Source organism: Anas acuta, chromosome 5, assembly GCF_963932015.1.
Source record: "Anas acuta chromosome 5, bAnaAcu1.1, whole genome shotgun sequence".
NCBI classification, from domain to species: domain Eukaryota; kingdom Metazoa; phylum Chordata; class Aves; order Anseriformes; family Anatidae; genus Anas; species Anas acuta.
The window spans coordinates 25,165,972-25,184,526 of NC_088983.1; the positions used below are offsets into that span (position 1 = coordinate 25,165,972).

An 18,555-nucleotide genomic window follows, 5' to 3' on the forward strand; every position below is an offset into this window, starting at 1 on the left:
GTGCAGTAAGCAGCAATAGAAAGGTTTTGCAGAATTAGTATTATAAATCATATATTCAATCCTTCTGTGAGCATTGAAAGTATTGTCATTCTTCTAATCACTATATCCTCTCTTTGATGCACACCCAGCCCCTACTAATCTCTGTTGTGATTGTGAGATATTTGTACTTGCCAGTACTACGTCAGCAAAAATAGCTAAAATTTTTCCTCCTATGGTTTTGAGCTTTGCTTTGCACCTCCCCCCAAACCACCAAATGAAAGACATTATTTAGATAATGGTGTTTCCTTTATAATTCAAAATAAAAGCCAACAAAAAAATAGAAACAAGATGGAGCTTTTTCATTCTCAACCATATCTGAAATGAGAAAATTGGGTCATCTTGAGTGATCTTGAATTTCAGGTTTATTTTTTGGTATGATGAGACTGCAATATTTTCAGTTATGTGCCATTTCATTATACAACTCAAGAAAACTTACATGAGTAACTTCTAGAAGCCTATCACACACAGCCTTTATTATGGGCACAAGGTCAGAGACACTCCTGGCTTTAAAAAAGGTTGTAAGCAATAAATCAAGAAATTACAGCTAGACACCTGCCAAAATCTTTGCTGGGCTCAGCCCTTTACTAGCTTTAGATTTAAAACTTGATCATGTTATCTTTGTTCTCTATTGTCTTTCAGTTAATACTAGAAAACAGATTTTCCAGACCCTTATTCTACCCCAACCCTTTTTACACTTAGGACAACAACTTGACAGTGAATGTGTGTGTGTGTATCTATCTATCTATCTATCTATCTATCTATCTATCTATCTATATGCAATACATGTGTGCTTTTAGATCTCACAGTTGAAGAGTTCTCCTCAGGTTTTACAGATGAAGTGTCAGTATTGAAGGACAATGAAATTCTATTTAATCACAAGAAAAATCTTTACATCTGCTTAGTTTCTTCAGCAAAAGGAAATGTTCTGCGAGGGGTGAGGAGAGGTGTCTGCAAAAGCTGAAGTTTCAGTTGTGTTGTAAGGTAAGGTTAGAAAAGATTTACAGGATTTCTGGCATAGAACAAGTGGTTCCTGAAAAAGAGCTAAAGATTCAATGTTCAACAGGTAGTAGGAAAGCCACCTGATCCAACTATGAAACTGTTGGGCTGGAAGACAGAATTTCTCTCATTTGGAGGACATGAAGGAAAGCAGTGTTGGCTTACTTCCCAACCATCCCACCTTAAGTTGCTACCTAAAAAGGAGTAACCCTGAAACCACATGCACTTCAGAAACATTTAGGCAGCTTCCTTGTTCACTGGGGAAGGGTGGAGGAGGAATGAATGAAATCTGCCTAGCCCTGCCTCTTCCTTGTCTCACCAGTAGTTGCAAAGAGAAGTGAGCTCACATGAAGGCGGAACGGAAGGCTCATGGTGAGCTAAGTGACCTTCCTGATGTCATTCTCTTCAAATCTGCTCAGCAGGAAGAATTACCCTTGAAATGCTTGAAGGAGCAGCAGAAGCTCAGGCCAACTGCTGGGAGAGCCAACCACTCTCCAAACTACTGAACAGCTGCTGCCCCTGAGGAGTCCTAAAATGTTACTGAATCCAGACCTTCCTCTACTTTCCCATAGATGCGAGTTGACTGTCCTATTTTATGCGTCTTGCTTATAATTTTAGGGTATTACCAGTTGACACTCACATTCTCACATTTCAATGTAAAACTATGGTATGTGTTACATAGGGCCTCCAGACATCCTTTTCCAGGGTAAATATCATTTTTTTCTATGTGCAGGTTAGTGTATGTCCCCTGATGGTATAAATGGCCAAAGTGTTTCTATATGAGTGATCACACTGCCACACATCCCACAATGCTGAGTGTCCGTATTAATACAGCTCAAGAAAATGTGCAGTTAACACAGCCTGAATTCATTTGTGCTCTAGGAACTGCAAGCTGGGTAAAGCTGTGGAACTGCTCCCTGGGGAAGACTTTAAATAAGCCAGCCTTGATTTTGTACATTTGATTTTTCAGAACTGAAGCCAGCTGAGAAAGAGTTATGATGGATACTAGTCTCTCCCATGCTTTTCTGTAAAACTGCTGTAGAGACAGAGGAGAATGAATATTTTGTACAGGTAAGGGAAATCAGGGCAAAAAAAAAAAAAAGAAAACATGGTACTATGCAGTGATAGAAGAGTAGCATTTCTACACTCTACACCACACAAAATCCAAGTTGCCAGCTCAACCTTCTGCTTAGAAAGGTCAGTTTGCAGAAGAACGGGTGTGTTTATATTGACATGAATATCCCAAGGAGCTGATCAGCTCTGCATCGCTTGACCAATACAGGGATGGATCTTTGGCTTGCATCAGTAAAACAGATGTTCTCACGGAGAACTCACTGCAGGTTTTGGAGAAGTCAGATTCATGAGGAGTGGAAATACCTTTTTTTTTCAATGAACAGGTACTGTTGGAAAAAAAAAAAAAAAAAAAAAGAAAAAAGAAAAAAGAAAGAAAATAGAAAAGAAAGGACAGACAGCAGTCGATGAAGCCTTTCTCAGCTCAGAAACAGAGCACACTTAAAACAAAGAAAACTTTCAAAAACGTAGAACAATTGCATCAGAACTGACACAGTGATTGAAACAAACGTCGGAAGAATTGCCATTTATGTTTCAGTAAATCATAACATAAATAATGCACCCAATAAATGAAATACATACCTACACGGCTGATCTTGAATTGTGTGAAATGTCAAAAGCATTTATTTTTATGTAAAGTAAGACAGACTTTGCCAATCGCATACTGCACTGTGAGCATCCTACCAGCTGAAGTTCTGCAAACAACATACTCACATCTACCCGATTAGCAAAAATGAAGTGACTGTATACACTGGATCATGATTTATCTACTTAAGGAGCTATTTTTTTACAATAAAGAAAAAGTAAACTGCTTTCTTACTCTGATCTCTGCCACCGTCGGACACTAGCTTATTTGTAGCTTTTCATTTCGTTATTTGTCCTTCTTTCTCCTTTAATTGGTCGGATATGTATTTTCAGAGATGGAGGTATGTATTTATTTTATGTCAGGAATGTCTCTCAGGTCTTTCATGTCTACTTGTGTGCTGAATGATGCACAGAAAAAAAAAAAAAAAAGAAATGCAATGAATTGTAATGAATTATATTAAAATTAAAAAGAAAATGATAAATAAAAATAAATTAGATTAAATGAGATAAAGTAAATAATAATAATAGGTAACGAAGACAAATAAAATAAAGTAAAACAAAATGTGGCAGCAGAAAGTTGCCTCTGCACGAGCTGTGCAACATCTCCGGGGCCTCGTAGGGTGCCCGTAAAACACACACCGGGAGCAAGCCCCCAGACACGCGTGGGAGCGCCCCCGCTGCCCCGACGGTTCGGGCCCGGCAGGATTGGGCCCCCGGAGGCTCCGCAGCCTCCTTGAGCCCCGGAGGGAGGATGGAGGAGACGAAGAGCAACGGGGAGGCAGAGGGCGGTGGGCGGTACCTATCCCGGTTGCGGGTATCGGCAAGGTTCCCACGCGGTTCCTGTTTGCCCGCGTGGGTGGGGAGGATTTGGGGTCGGCAACAGGTGGAGCCCCCGGGGGGTTCCCACCGCCGGGAGGGATGGGGGAGCTGGGTCTCTGCGGGAGGCAGAGCCGGAGAAATGAAAGGGCGGCTGTAGAGTGAGGAGCAAGGGAGGCATCCTGATGCGGAGACAGCCTGGCAGCCTCTTTCCGAGGTAGAGCCCTGCCCCACACAAACGCTGCCGACAGATCCCCAGCCCTTGGGCGACGGCATCTGGATAAAATTAAATAAACCCTGCGAGTCAAACCGAGGAGCTGGCCAGCGGGCGCTGCCTCTTCCAGAGGACAAGTGGTTCTTAGGCAGGAGAAGATTAAAATAGCGCTGCCCCATCCCCCGGAGGTACAGTTAAAGCCCCCGCCAGCTCCATCCTTCGCCCGCCCCACGCGTGGGACAGTACCTGCGGGCGGCGCTCCCGAACAGCGCTGGAAAAGGGGCACCGGTGGTCCCCGCGTGGGTTTTGGTCCCCGCGGCGTGGCCGGGGATCCCCTTCCCACGGGAGAGGGACTCTCGTCTACGCACGTCCCCAAAAGAGGCGATGCGCGTCCCAAAAAGCGGCCGGCTGCTGAGTGGTCCCGGCACGGCAGGGCCGAGCCCTTGCTGCCAGGGCTGCTTCTGGGCACCCGTGGGTGAGCCAAGCCCCGACACCCACTCCCACAGACATGTGTGTGCGCACGCTCCTCTCTTTTAGGACAGGTATCGTGTTTCCCCCCTTGGCAGTGCACCGGTGGAGCCAGGAGCCGAGCCCCTGCTCTCGTTTAAAGAGTGAAAATAGAGCTCGCCTGCGCGTTTCTCCAGGGTGAACAAGTAGCTCCCCATAACTAATAATAAATAAATAAACAGGGGGGAAACCGGTGCATGAAGTGATGAGAAAGTGGTGCTCTAACGAGATCTGGAGAAAGGCTCCGTGCAAACCGGGCCACGGTTCCCGTCCCGAAATCTAGAAAGGCGCAAGCCCGAAGAGCTCCTGCTCGGTACCACGCGTCCTGCATCCTAGCAGAGCCCTTTCCGTCTCTCTGAGGCTGCTGCAAAGGGCACGGACCAGTTGCGCCGGACTCTCCGAGCATCCCAGATAGGGCTTCGCGGGCACGGAGGAGCGGGCCGAGGGGAACTACCGAAATCCCCTCGTTTCCCATGGTCACGGGCATACCCGTCTGATGCGCTGCTTCACACAAGGAAAGCATTCAGCTGCCGGGGCCACAGCACAGCAGCCTGGGCTGAAGGGAATTTCCAGCAGCGGCTAACTCTGCCTCGGGCTTACCGATCTGCACAACGAACCGAAACGCTCTCTAAGAAGATTACAGACAGGAGCCCCCCTGTGCGCTCACCTCCGGGAGCAACGTTAGGAACAGGGCACAGAGCCCGGAGCCGCAGCTGGACAACAGGAGGCGCTGCGGCTTTGCGCAACGCCCGGCCCGGCATGGCACGGCCCGGCACGGTCAGCCAGGAGCGGGACCTGGTGCCCTCTACGCCTCGGGGGGCGGTTCCAGCCAAACGGCCCCGCGTTTTGTACCGGCATCCGAGGAGCGTGCCGCCCGTCGGGTTCGTGCCTGCTCTTTTTCCAGGTACGGAGCGAGCCCTGCGTGGGCTGCCCGACGGCCCGGCGGGTGTTGCTCCCGCGGGGCTGTGCCCTGGGAAGCGGGGCAGCACCGCCCCGAGGTCACACGGCGGGGAGGCACCGCCGGCGGGGCACTGGGGCTGCTGAACCCCTCCCAGCCTCGCCGGAGGCGTCTGTTCTTCTGGGAGGCTCCCGAACAGACTTACGCACCGAATTAAACGAGTATAGGGGCTCTGTGTTCAGGCGTATAGACTGTTCCCACTTGGGAAAGAGGGAGGGTGCATACGTAAAGACCGCAATTTTAGTATCACTTAGATTTTCCTCTAGGTTTTGCTCCAATTTGCTTTTGTGTAGGTTGACCACTTGGAAAAGTAGGGTTTAACTCAGTACTTTTATTTATTTATTTATTTTATCATCATTTTATTTCCTTCAAGACATATTTTCATCCCCTGTTCTTGTCTGCTGATTCCAGAGTTCTGTTTGTTTCAATAATTTGACTTAATTCTGTTGCCAGATTTAAAGAAAGAAGGACGAGGGGAGAAAGAACAAAGAAAGGGATAACAGAAAACTCATTTATATAACCTATATCTCGTCATTTTAATCCCTGGTTCCTCTGTATAAGAAACTTTTTTTTTTTTTTTCAAAAAATCGTGACTGACGGTGACGTTTTCGCAGATCGATGGAGGACAAATCAGTGTGGAGTAATTGTTATCTTACTGGACAATAAACATGCAAGGGAGAAATTCAGACCCAGCTGTGTATTTTACTTTGCATGATATGATACGCCAAAGTTTTTCAAAATCCCAATAAATTGTATTTCCCTTCCAAATTTCTATTCCCCGGATAGCCAGGGATGGGGGGATGTTGTTTATTTGGTTGGTTTGGTTGGTTGATTTTGTAGGTGGGGGTGTTTGTTATTTTCATTTCTGGATTTATTTATTTATTTGCTATCAGGTGGAAAAAAGTAACTGGGTGAGAAAAAGCTCAAGACTAGAAACCCAATAAAAGTCTCTGGTCTTGACATAAACTCAAAGAGCTGGGCAGGGTAAGAACAGAACAAGGGTATGTTAGATCCGTCTGCAAAGACTGAGCGATTCCCTACATCCATATTTTAAGGAGCTTTTTCCAACGTCGATTTGTTTTATCGCTGTTGTCCCTTTTTGCCCTCCAGCCCACGCAGATTCCTCCTCCCCTCTTCCTTTCAAGAAATCAAGGTGAGGAGCGAGAAATTGGTAAGGGGATAGCTGCTACTTCTAATTGCTGCTCCTGGGTGCCTGGCACCAGAGAAGGCTTCCCAAGTAGTCTTCTGGCCTGAAGGCTTTCCTTAGTAAAGATACTAAACGGTTCCAGTGACTCACCTGATGTTTGCCAAGTGGAGGTTAACCTCGGTGAATCTGCATTCAAGCCTCTGTCCGCATGCACTGGGTGTCTGTAGTGTTGTGTCTCTGCGCCGTGACTCACGGGGTTTCTAAATGCAAGACACCAAGAAAGAAACACCATCACCATCACCGTAGCCCTAGGGCGGCAGCCCCGTTTGAAGGGCTCCGGGCAGCCCAAAGGGGGGGGGGAGGGGGGTCCGAGGCTCCGTGCAACCCATGGAGGGCTCCGAGGCGCTGCCGGCCGCCCGCAGCGCAGAGCGGGGGGCGCAGGGGCGGGGGGCGCAGAAGCACCTGCGCCGTGCCTAGCTTTGAATGGGGGGGGGGGGGGGGGAGCGGGGGGAGCGTGTTTGACTGCGGGGCTTGGGACTTTGGAGCACGTCCCGGCCATCGAGTTAAAGGAGCATCTACCGGACTTTAGTAAATATTGCCCCTAATCTCGGGGGTTTAAGGCTGGATGGCCTTTTGCATTCTATTCAAACAGAGGGGGCTGCCCTTCCCTTATCTGCCTCGTTTCATTTCCAGCGATCCCTCCTAGCATTTGTTCTGTCCATCTGAAAGGGGTGGGATCCTCCCCCCCTTTCCTACTCTCTTTCCCCTCTCCCACCTCCGTCTCTTCTTCTTTTCCCGCAAGCTTAAACCAATTACGCTGCTTTGCAAATAAAGTGCCGCCCCGGGGGGAGTTGCAGGCGAGGGGAACTGCCTTGTTTGCAGGTGCATCTCCGGCTTTGTAGGTGCGAACGCCTTTGTGCGGCGGACAAATGGGGAGAGGAGGAGGAGGAGGTGGGTACTTCTGCGACGTAAGATCCACATCAGCTCAACTCCACTCACATCCCAGCCGGCACTTCCTCACTTTCTCAACTGTCTCGCCCCACACCGCTCCCTGCCTTATTTTTGGCTTGTTATAGAGGAGATTTGAACACCCTCCGCCTCTCCTGGGAGCTGGCTTCCTGCTAGGTCGGGCTTTCGGGCTCTTTTCCTGCTGCCCGTCGCTCGCTTGCAAGAGGGCTGGATGGTTACACCGGGCAGGTTGGCTCCATAATGTTAGGGACTGTGAAAATGGAAGGGCATGAAACCAGCGACTGGAACAGCTACTACGCCGACACTCAGGAGGTGAGTAAATCACAGGCTGTGGCTCCACTGCTGCCCTCTGCGAGGGAGAAGGGGGGCCGGAGGGAGGGCTGGGGGTCCGGAGGGGGGCAGCGGCCGCGGGAATCGCTTTGCACTCCGGCCAGCGCAAACGTGCCTCTCCCCTCCAACTCTGAAACCGGCCAGGCTTCCCCGAGGAAATCCACCCGGCCTGGAGGCGCTTGAGGGAGAACCGGGGCAGCTGCAAGCCCTCTGAAGGAGGCCGGGGGCAACCCTTAAGCTCCCCCGAAAGGCTCGATCTCCGCTCCGGGCGGGCACAAAAGCGCCCCGAAAACTCCGGGCTCGAGGCAGGGACTCGCCGCGCTGCCGGCCCCCGGCATATGGCAGCGGCGGGGAGCGGGGCGCGCCCCGAGGCGCGGGCAGCGCCTTCCCCCCGCGAGGCCCGGAGCCCCCCGCTGGGGTCCTCACCTGGTAAAGCCGGGAGAAAAAAAAAAAAAAGGAAAAAACAAGGAAAAGAAAGAATAAATAAATAATTAAATAGCCGTTTGTTCGTACTTTTCAAGACGGCTCGCCTGCGGTGTGCGCTGCTGCCGCGGGCCGGCTGGCGGCGCTGCGGAGAGAGGGCCCCGGCTCCCCGCACCGGGAGGGGGCCCCGGGCCCCGGCCCCCAGCACCGGCCCCGGCCCCGGCCCGACCTGGCCCGGCCGCCCCCAGCCGGCCCGCGGCGTCCCGGGAGGTGGCCCCGGCCCCCGGCTGTTTTCCAGCGCGGTGCAAGAGAAGGGGAGCAGCGGCCCAAACGCGGCCGGGGAGTGGGCCACGGAAGCGCCCCCGGGTACAGCCCGGCCTTGTGGGGGCCCTGGTTTTACACCGTGCCGGTGCGGCTCTGCCCGGGTCCCCGGGAAAAGCCAGCGCTCGGCAGCACCACCAGAACCCCCCCCCGTATCGCTGGCCGGGCAGGAGCCGTTTTAAGGAAGTGTGGTAGCAAACCAGGCACCTAGGTGTGCGCGCACAGGCATTGCATCAGCACACCCGGACACACGGCTGCACAGTCCCCACGCCTCGTCCCTGCACCCCGAGGCTTGCACCCAGCACCCATAGGGCCACGCGGGCACACGCAGATACGTGTCACCCTGCTGGCACCTTGTTTAATAGAGGGAAGCCGGCTAAGGGCAAATAAGGGTCATCCTAATTATGTATCGTTTCCACAGTCATTTATCCTCGCCATGCTCATTATCCACGAACATAAAGTTAAGCGACCTTCCCTTTTGCTATTTTTTAGCCTCTATCTTTTCTCCTCCCGTGCTATTTAATTTGAATCACTACACGGATGCAAGGTGGAAAACCCATCCGCGCTGTATCCTCGCCAATAATTACCGTGATCCTCTAAATTAAAACCGCATTTATAAAGCTCGTGGAATCTGTAGTGAATAACAGCGATTTTTACAGTGACATTTAACCGTCGCTGAACATCCTTCCCTTACCTCTATTGCTTTTGTTCGAGGGAAACTGGGAATACATCTTGCAACGTCTTTCTCCCTCCTGTTCATCAGCTGCCGTACTGGAAAGCACATTTCCAGGCTCGAAGGTTCTGCATTTTGTAAGAGTTGTGTTCAGTAGTAGAGCTCTACAATTTTTGCACGTTGGACGATTGCAGAAAATCACACGCAGGGAAAGCTCAGGCTGTTTATACTATGGAGAAATTGCGTTGTGTTTTCTTTATTTTTATTTCTTTTAAAAAAAAAAAAAAAAAAACTTCCTAGACTGACTTTTTAGCAAATGCGTTCAAAGAGGAAGCACGTTTTACCTTTCCGTACGTGAAATGTGAGGACATGAGCTGTCGGTTTTTTATAAATATTTTTATTTTCATTTAATTTGTGACAAGATGCTGTCACACCTAGTGTAGCGATTTAAATCAGTGCGAGGGGAGAGATGAGCAAGGTTATTCTGAGAAAGGGCAGGCAGATATATCACTCCTTGGCACTTCGTGCACCCGTCAGCTTCAATAATCAGATGGCTTTAAATGTTCTGCTAACCCATCGGACTCCAAAATTTACAGGACCTCGGGGAAGAAAGGGAGGCGAGCTCCTCCCGGGGCAGGCAGAGCCGCAGCGTGCGGGGCGCGGAGCTGCCCCGGGCGGGTCGCGGTCGGCGCTGCCCGGCCGAGGCTCGGCGGGCCGGGAAAACGGCGGCGTGTGCCCGCGTGTATTTATTTATAGGCACGCCTAAATATGAATTGGCCTTTTCATCCCGCAAGCGGCCTTTCCGAGGGGAGCCGGGGCAGCGCTCCCGCGGTGCCGGGCGGCGGGGACGGGCGGGCGGGAATCGGCCCCGGCGGGTCAGGGGCTGCGGGGGCTGCCCCTCCTCTCCCTCCTAACCCCCTCTCTCCGTCTGGCTGCCCTAGGCCTATTCCTCGGTGCCCGTGAGCAACATGAACTCGGGGCTGGGCTCCATGAACACCATGAACACCTACATGACCATGAACACCATGACGACCAGCGGCAACATGACCTCCGGCTCCTTCAACATGTCCTACGCCAACACAGGGCTGGGAGCCGGGCTAAGCCCCGGTGCCGTGGCCGGGATGCCGGCGGGCTCGGCGGGGCCGGTGAACGGCATGCCGGCCGGCGTGGCCGCCATGGGCACGGCGCTGAGCCCCGGCGGCATCAACGCCATGTCGGCCCAGCCCGCCCCCATGAACGGGCTGAGCCCCTACAGCAGCATGAACCCCTGCATGAGCCCCATGGCCTACACGCAGTCCAACCTGGGCAGGACGCGGGACGCCAAGACGTTCAAACGGAGCTATCCCCATGCCAAGCCGCCCTACTCCTACATCTCCCTCATCACCATGGCCATCCAGCAGGCGCCCAGCAAGATGCTGACGCTGAGCGAAATCTACCAGTGGATCATGGACCTCTTCCCCTACTACCGGCAGAACCAGCAGCGCTGGCAGAACAGCATTCGCCACTCGCTGTCCTTCAACGACTGCTTCGTCAAGGTGGCCCGTTCCCCCGACAAGCCCGGCAAGGGCTCCTACTGGACCCTGCACCCCGACTCCGGCAACATGTTTGAGAACGGCTGCTACCTCCGCCGGCAAAAGCGCTTCAAGTGCGAGAAGCCGGCGAACAGCAAAGCCCCCCAGGAGGGCAGGAAAGATCAGGCCGGGGCCTCCAGCTCCAGCTCCAACTCCCCCCTGCACAGAGGCCACAGCAAAACGGCGCAGCTGGACACCGCCACCTCCCTCTCCAGCTCCAACCCGTCCACCAGCCCCTCGTCCATGGACCACAGCGGATCGAGCACGGAGCTAAAGACCTCGGCCTCGGCCGCCTCCTCCACCATCAGCTCCGTCCCCGCCTTGGCCTCCGTCCCGCACCCCCCTCACTCCTTAGCCCACGAACCCCAGCTCCACCTCAAAGGGGATCCCCACTACTCCTTCAACCACCCCTTTTCTATCAACAACCTCATGTCCTCCTCGGAGCAGCAGCACAAGCTGGACTTCAAAGCCTACGAGCAGGCGCTGCAATATTCCTCCTACGGGGCCGGCATCTCCGGCGGGCTGCCCCTGGGCAGCGCCTCCATGGCGGGCCGGAGCAGCATCGAGCCCTCGGCCCTGGAGCCCTCCTACTACCAAGGTGTGTATTCCAGACCCGTGCTAAACACCTCGTAGCTCCGCACCCCGCGCCCCGCTCCCCTTCGGGTTCCATCCCCCGTTCCCTCGAGCTGTGACCCCCCGAGGTGTTCCCGCACGCTGCGTGCACAGGACTGTTACTTTCTGGTTGTCTCCCGACGCGTCGTGTGCTGTTATTATCCAACACGACCTCCTGCAAAGCCGGCCGCCTCCCTATTGTACATACCCGCCCTCGCCCCCCGCCCGCCGGCCTCGGTCCCCCGAGATCCCCGTAGCCTTTGCAGGGTGTTATTAAAAAGAAGAAAAAAAATGTTGAGCTTGTAAACTACTTGTTTGTGCTTTCCGCCCCCTCATCCCCCCCTTCTGTGCTCTATAATCTCATGTAAGTTTACAGGTATGTGGCAATACTTTAACAATACGGAGATGAAGAAGCGAGTAGATGTTTAAGGCTTTTTTTAATTAAAAAGGCTTTGAAGGACAATACTGCTGTGAAGTAGCAAAACACTAAGAGAATCTCTAAGCAACAAGAGGACTATTTACTTTCTCGGATCATCCTTTTGATACTTGCAAAATAAACCTTCGGCTAGTACAACCCGCATACACCCAGATGCTGCGGGCCGGATCCTGCACTCCCGAGGGGACCAACTGGAGCTTTGGAGTGCAGGATACGACCCTTATTCTTATTTTTTTTTCCAAGTGTTACCTGTCTTGGGATGTAATATAAAGTTACAAGAGGTCACAACCAGTTGGATGGTTTTTTTCCTTCCCATCTGTTACTGAAGATTCTCGTTCATCAGGAACTCTCGTCAACATGTGGATGACATGCTTATTTAATTTCAGTGTCTCTTCATTGTGTACCAGCTAGGGCTATGTACGTAAAACAAGGTTATTTCCCCTCTCCCCCAGGAAACGCTGACTTTTAAACGAAAGGAAAAGAGGAAAAGAGGAGAGCTCATTCTCTCTCTCCTTTTCCGACTTGTTTAATAAATTCCACACCTTTTTTTTTTTTTTTTTTTTTTTTTTTTTTTTTTTTGTGGCCGTTTAATTATCGCCATCGTTAGCTTGTTTCATCCAGTGTTAATGCACTTTCCACAGTTTTACACGGTGTTAGCATAGCCAGACGGGTTTTATTATTATTCCTGTTCGCTGTCTCAATGTTCTTAATTTATTGCATGGTTTATATTTTTTTTTCTTTCTTTACAGCTGGAAATTGCTTTAAATGACAGTAAAAAGAATTACAAGTGAATTTAAGAAATTTTGTTAATTTTATAAATGTGATTGTAATTGAAAAAAATATTTTGATTTAAAACGATAACTGAGAATTTAACGCGTGAAGTATGTTTTTGATCATTTGCAGTTAAGGACTTTAAATAAATCAAATGTTAACAAGGAACGACTTCTGCCAATTTCTTTCCAAATTTATGGGGCGGGAGCCGGGCAGAAGAGCCACTTGCGATAAAAGCAAAGGGAGCCCTGAAGGGGGACCGCGAAGAGGAGCGGTTTGCACAGCGGAGCTGGCGCGGAGGGGCCGGCAGGGTGGCTGCGGGAGGATGGGACCAGCGCTGCGCGGGGCGCGCAGGTTGCGCCGGCGTGCGCGCGTTTTTTATCGCGGGGCGCTGTGCGTGCGGGCGGTGCTGCCTTTTTTCTTTTAGTTTCTTTCTCGCCCCGAGGAGGCTGGGATGAGACACCACTTCCCCGGGAACGGAAGGCCGAGCCCAGGTCCTGCCTCCGAGCCTCAGCCTGACACCGCTAAGGGCGGCTGGCGAGCGCTGCTCCCCAGCAAGGCATCGTCGGGAGGGGTTTAAACGGGAGCAGATTTCACCGTGCTCAGCCCCCTTCGTGCAAGACGGCCGGATAAAAGGCCCGTGTAATTCCCGTAATTAGCACATAATTGCCCCCCTGACGGGTTAGGGACAGCGGCGACAAACTAAATTGAAGTGTGGGAGAAAAAAGAAAAGCCAAGCCAACCACACGGTAATCTCACAAACTAACAGAATTCCTCCAAAGCTGCTACCGAGAAAAAAAAATATTGAAAAAATATTTTAGAGCCCCTCTGCCGTGGGGGCTCACCTTCGGTGTGGGTGGCAGGAATGAGGACACGGCGCTGCCGGCTTCGGCATTTTGTGGCGTGGGGGCACTCGGTCGGTGGAGACATGGATCGAGGACCCCGCCGCGGGTGGGTCCGACAGCGTGTTGGGAACAGGAGCTTTTGCCAGAACCTCTGGGCTCAGCCCCTTTGCCCGCTGCCTTTTGTGAGCCACCCAACAATACCAAATTCCCCGAAGCCAGGGGCAGCTCCAGGTAGCTCAGCACCAAGTTCAGGCAGGTGGATGCTATTTAAAGTCCCACTTTTTCTGCCAAAAGGAGCTTCGTGCGAAATCAAGGCAGGACGAAGCCCGTTTTCAGCAGGACTTCGCTTGTCTCCCACAGACCAGCCTATAGAGAATATGCCACTTCGGAGCGGAGACATTGATTTAGTGCCTTAGGCTTGTACACAGAAAATATCAATCGACCGCCAGCGATAAGGCAGCAGGTCTCACATATCAGCTGAGGAGCACAGACCGTGTGTAATGGAAATATTCGGGGCGTGGGCAGTAAAAGGGTTTAAGCGGACCAACGCGGCTCCAAACCTCTCAGAGATAAGGAGCGGAGCCTGTCACGGATACAGCGTGTGCCCCGCCGCCACCCAGGCCATATTCTTTCCTTTTCTTGGTGCGGGTACATGGTGGCCGAGGCGGGCAGTGACTCCCTGACACAGCAGGGATGCGGGTAGTCGCAAAAAGCACGTTGGAAGTCAACAGGGGGAAGAAACGTCCCCTGTTTTCTGCCCAGCTCCAAGCTGCCCGGCCTTAATCCCGTGCTCACGAATACCCCGGTGCAAAACAAGGGTGGAAGTGGGCTCCATAGAAAAGGAGAATATCCCCCCCGCCCCGTAATGTTCAGAGGGGAGCTTACGAGCATCTCCTTCCAGCCGGACTGGTGGCTCCGCCCGGGGGGGGGAACAGCCGGGGGATGCGGGTTTTTTGCCTTGCCAGAACTCAGCCCCAGGCCACCGGCAAAGCGGGGAGCCGGCGGGCTGCAGCCTCCGGCCGCCGCCGCAATTTATAGGGGAACTTCGCCTTTTCCTGCCCGGCAATTATCTCCAACCGGCCACGTGCGAGGGAGCGAAAACGGCTCATTTAGCGTCATTAAAGCCAAGCGGGGAGCCGGTCAGGGCGGCGGGGGATTTCTCCGTGAAGGCACTGGAAGATCTGGGGCGCCGATGGAGCTCCCCGTCTGGGGCAGGGGCCGGCAGCACCGGGAGGGGGAGGGCGGCGGGAGGGGGCCCCGGCCCCGGGCACCTCCGCACGGCCCCTGCTCTCCGCAGGTGGGGAGAGTCGATGGGATGAAAACAGCCCCCGGCACCCAAAATCGGGAAGGGAAGTTCATTTTAGGGGTCTGGATGGACAAGCCCGGCAGCTACATCGGCAAACGATGGCAGGGTGTGTGGTTAGTGGAAGGAATTGATTTAAAATTTGCGGGACGGGAAGAGGAGGAAAAATATTTCCCGGGCAGTTTTTCCTCCAGAAACTAAGTCAATAAAAAGCAGGTCGTAAAAGAACGGCGCAAGAAAACACTTCAGCCTTTGGCGTAGCTTCAGATGTTGTTTCGAGTTGTGGAGTAGATACTGAATACTTGAATGGTACTGGTCCGTCAGCACAAACCAGAAATAAAGGAACTCCCTTGCTGTAACTCCAACTAGAGCGATTGGCTTTCTTTTAATTTTACAGCAATATTGTAGATAAAACGCTTGAGTGAGATAATAACGCACCTTGTATTATTTCTTCTCCGCTGTGATAAAACGGGATCTAGGCGTACGTGTGTGCCTAGACGTGTTTAATCGCTTTGAAAAAAATGTTTTAAAACAGACATTTAATAGATATACACTTCTCATGTGCATTCAGGGTGATGATATTAATTCGTGAAGAAGCAAATTATCCTCGCATAAACATGGGATGAAAAGTTCTCTCGGGAGGTGTATAGATGCATATATTGTATATATTAACATATATATAATTAATATGTATTTGTTTCCAGGGGAGACAAGTGGAAATACACACAAAACACAATGACCAGGCGAAAATCACATCACAATAGTGCACAGAGAGTGACTGAGGTAAGGAATGTAGACGTAAGTTCTCACAACACTCCCACGCTGCAAGATTGGGTTAGGAAATACAGGATAATGGTTAATAGCTAAAATAAAAATGCAATTAGTTTGATTATTTAAACGTCAAGAGCTGCATTGTAAAAAGGTTCATTTTTTCTCTTAAAGCAAATCCGGGTTTCTTGGCTACCAGCAAATGCAGAGTAATAGCTAAAAAAATAATAATAGAATATGCATTTTCTGCGATTTGCAGGTCTTTTCAGCGGGAGAAAAAAAAATATGGAAGAGTGGAAAATGGGATGTGATAGGAAGAAAACCTGCCTTTGTTCTCTCTGGTTATTTTCTACTAATTATTCTGCCCATTGTGACAAAGTAGCAGTTAAGGATAGATTAGTGTAAATAACCTCGCATTTCACTCCCGAACCGCGCAACTTTCTGGCCCAAGCCGTGCCATGGTGTTTGTGTTTCTCCCCTTCACCTCAAACAGAAACTCATTGAGATTTCAGATCTTTGAACTTTGGACAGATCAAACTGCCAGCGCTCACCTTTGTCTCCACTCATCAGGATTTAAAACAGATGTAGCCTCATGACGGGATCCATTTGGGTCTAAGAGGGAAAAATAAACGCAGTCTCCTCTCTTCCCCCCACCCCAAAACTCCTGTATTTAGCTGAATTCATTGAAACGATCATTTCCCGGAATGGCCCCTCTGCTGCGGGAGGACTGCTCGGATGGGTTTTGCCCAGCCGGGTTGTTTTAGGGGAAGTTCCTCGTCGGTTTCCGTTGTTATTTTGTCACTCCTGATTTATTATTGGCAATCTAATTTTCCTATCAAAGGCTCCTACACCTGCTCGTTATTCCAAGAGAGAGCTACCGAGAGAATGGGGAATTTATTATTATTATTATTATTATTATTATTATTACTGCCCTGGGCGCTCCTTGGACGCCCCCACGGCGGGGACAGCTCCAGGGCGCCGCGGGGGCGGCACCGGGGCGGGCGGCAGCGGGCCCGGGCCCGGTGGGCTCCGGAGCCTTGTCGGGCGGGGACAGCCCGACACATGCCCACCTGTGGTCCAACCCATCGTGGGGCTGCGACCCCCGTCCTTCGCCTTCACCCGGTGCCGGGGGGGGAGGAGGAGAACGGGGACTTCTGGAGGGTTGGCACCCCCGGCCGGGCACGCTTCAGGAGGCTGCATTTCAGCTTGCGGACACCTCTCGGCAGCAAAAGGGTGCCGGGGTCGTCCATGGGGAAGATCATCCTGATCAACCGGGGCGGGGGCACTCAGGGTGCCGGGTGCCGTCGAGGCTCGAGAGGCTGCGGGGGGAGCCCACGCTCCGCAGGGGGCTCTCCCCGCACCCCCAGCCCCAGCCGGAGCTGGGATCCTCCGCACGGAGCCGGGGCTGGTCCGCTGGCAGCAGCCATCCCCACGGCAAACACCGCCTTTGTGCCCTCTGCTTTTAAGTGCTCCCCGGTGAATCATCTACATTTGCGATCTACTGCGCAGCAGCTGAAATATATTTTCCCCTTTATTCCTTTTTTTTTTTTTTTTTTTTTTTTTTTTTTTTTTTTCCCTCGAGCCTGCCCGGCAGGTTGCTAACACACATTTCCTCCGGTTATGACCGGCGGAAAATGTAAACATGTTGGTGACCAGGAGGTGGGCCTCATTCTGAAACCCGGGATCTCTCCATAGTGACTCTCAGTAATGACCTCTTTAGCATAATAAAGCCCCCGGGGCGGGGAATCTTTGAACCGCAGGGCAGGAGATTGGAATAAGAGCATGTCTGAACTTATTCAAATGTATGCAACAAGTTTTCCAGTTCTGAGGTTATCTGATGTGACCAACATATGTTTTCCCTCTGCCTTTTTTCCTTGGCTGGCTGTTTTATCTAAGGAATACTTCACAAACTTCAGGTATGTTATGAAGTTGTTCAAAAAGGCAAAGGAGAAGAAACAGAGCAACAAAACCGAGTCTCGACTCCACGTTTAGCAGAAACAAATAAATACAAATAAGAGAAAGATTCCTGCTTGGGAACAGGGGATGCCCTCACCTCCAGACACACGCGCAGCATCGCGCCCCAGCCCCCAGGAGCTCCGGCAGTATGGCCGGGGGCTGGCAGCGGAGGGAAGCGCCCTGCCCGTCCCAGACCCCCCGAGTCCCTTCCCGGCCGGGAGCCGTGCAGCATCTCCTCGAGTCTCCCTTAAAAACACCCCCATGGGGGCATCGGGGTTCGGAGGAAGGGGGAGGAAGGAGCCGCTAGCCGGTGCACAGCTCCCCCCACCCCGCCCCCCGGGCAATTGTTCCCTTGAGCCCCTATTAATGCGGGACATATGTTATCCACAGGCAGTAGGCAGCGGTAAGGCTTCGCCATCTAACTTGTTGCTCAACTTACGAGGCGGTTCTCATCTTCTCATCAAAAGCCGCCGGTCTTTCTTCAGCCGTATGGACAAAAATGTGAACAACAATGCCCGCCTCCCTTCACTTCAAAAGCTGCCATCGCGGAGGCTACCCAGAGAATTTTCTCTCTGCCTTTCATTCCCGGTTTGAAAAAAGGCACTACAGGGCCAAGGCGCTCCTAATACTCTTTGATGGGGATTGAATTCATTATCTCCAATAACACAATTGTGCTTGGCCAACGAAAAGAGCAAAGTAATACTCATCTAGAATTAGAGAGCGGGGCTCAGAAGAAAGGGAGCGGGAGGGTGAGGGGGGTGGGGGCATTTCAAAGGGAAAGGGGGGGGATGAGAAAACACCTATATCGAAAATCGGCTTGGAAGGAGGGGGTCCCCAGCAGTTTAAATTACAGAAGTGTATTAAGTGGTGCATTGTACGGATCAAGGCACGTTGGTGGTCCGACTGCGCATTCCTCCCTCGGTTGGCCGAGTGGACACCGGCCGGGTTAGAGGTGCCTGACATTTCCCTCGCCGGGCCGGCTGAGCCCCGCTGGCCGCCCCCGTCCGGCTCTACCTGCCCTGCCTCGGCCCCGAGCCTATCCTCGTGCCGGCGGGGCAGAGGGAGGGCTGCGGCCGGGGGGGTCCCCGCCTGGGGCCGCCGGCCCTCGGCGGTCCCCGCCTGCTCGTAGGCACCAGAGGGACGCTCGGTAGGGCTCGGGGAGGGGGCTCCAGCCCCAAACACGCCCCGGCACGGCTTAGGGCGACGGGCGGGCCAGCAAAGCCCGGCGGGGGTCGGCGCCCCTG

The 18,555-nt window shown here is 52.3% G+C and overlaps 1 protein-coding gene and 1 long non-coding RNA gene across 3 annotated transcripts; one reads left to right on the top strand and one right to left on the bottom strand.

The window, feature by feature from the left end:
- Positions 1-393: 393 nt before the first annotated feature.
- Positions 394-7,249, bottom strand: LOC137857140 (uncharacterized). Of its 2 annotated transcripts, XR_011096987.1 has the most exons (4): positions 7,109-7,249; positions 6,484-6,593; positions 4,896-5,386; positions 394-3,089 (listed from the first exon to the last, which is right to left on the bottom strand). It is a non-coding gene; the product is annotated as an uncharacterized lncRNA (long non-coding RNA). The 2 variants fall into 2 exon arrangements; XR_011096986.1 differs by having other exon boundaries at positions 4,896-6,593.
- A 14-nt stretch (positions 7,250-7,263) lies between these two features.
- Positions 7,264-12,607, top strand: FOXA1 (forkhead box A1). Its single transcript, XM_068683284.1, has 2 exons — positions 7,264-7,614; positions 9,991-12,607. Exons 1-2 carry the CDS (start codon positions 7,543-7,545, stop codon positions 11,251-11,253), a joined length of 1,335 nt encoding a protein of 444 aa, XP_068539385.1. The 5' UTR covers positions 7,264-7,542; the 3' UTR covers positions 11,254-12,607.
- The last annotated feature ends 5,948 nt before the right edge of the window (positions 12,608-18,555 follow it).

Excerpts from the sequence above, each read along its gene's own strand:
- FOXA1 (XM_068683284.1), top strand. The coding sequence starts at position 7,543 with ATGTTAGGGACTGTGAAAATGGAAGGGCATGAAACCAGCGACTGGAAC. Across the intron at positions 7,615-9,990 it reads ACTACGCCGACACTCAGGAG|GCCTATTCCTCGGTGCCCGT; the intron begins GTGAGTAAATCA and ends TGGCTGCCCTAG.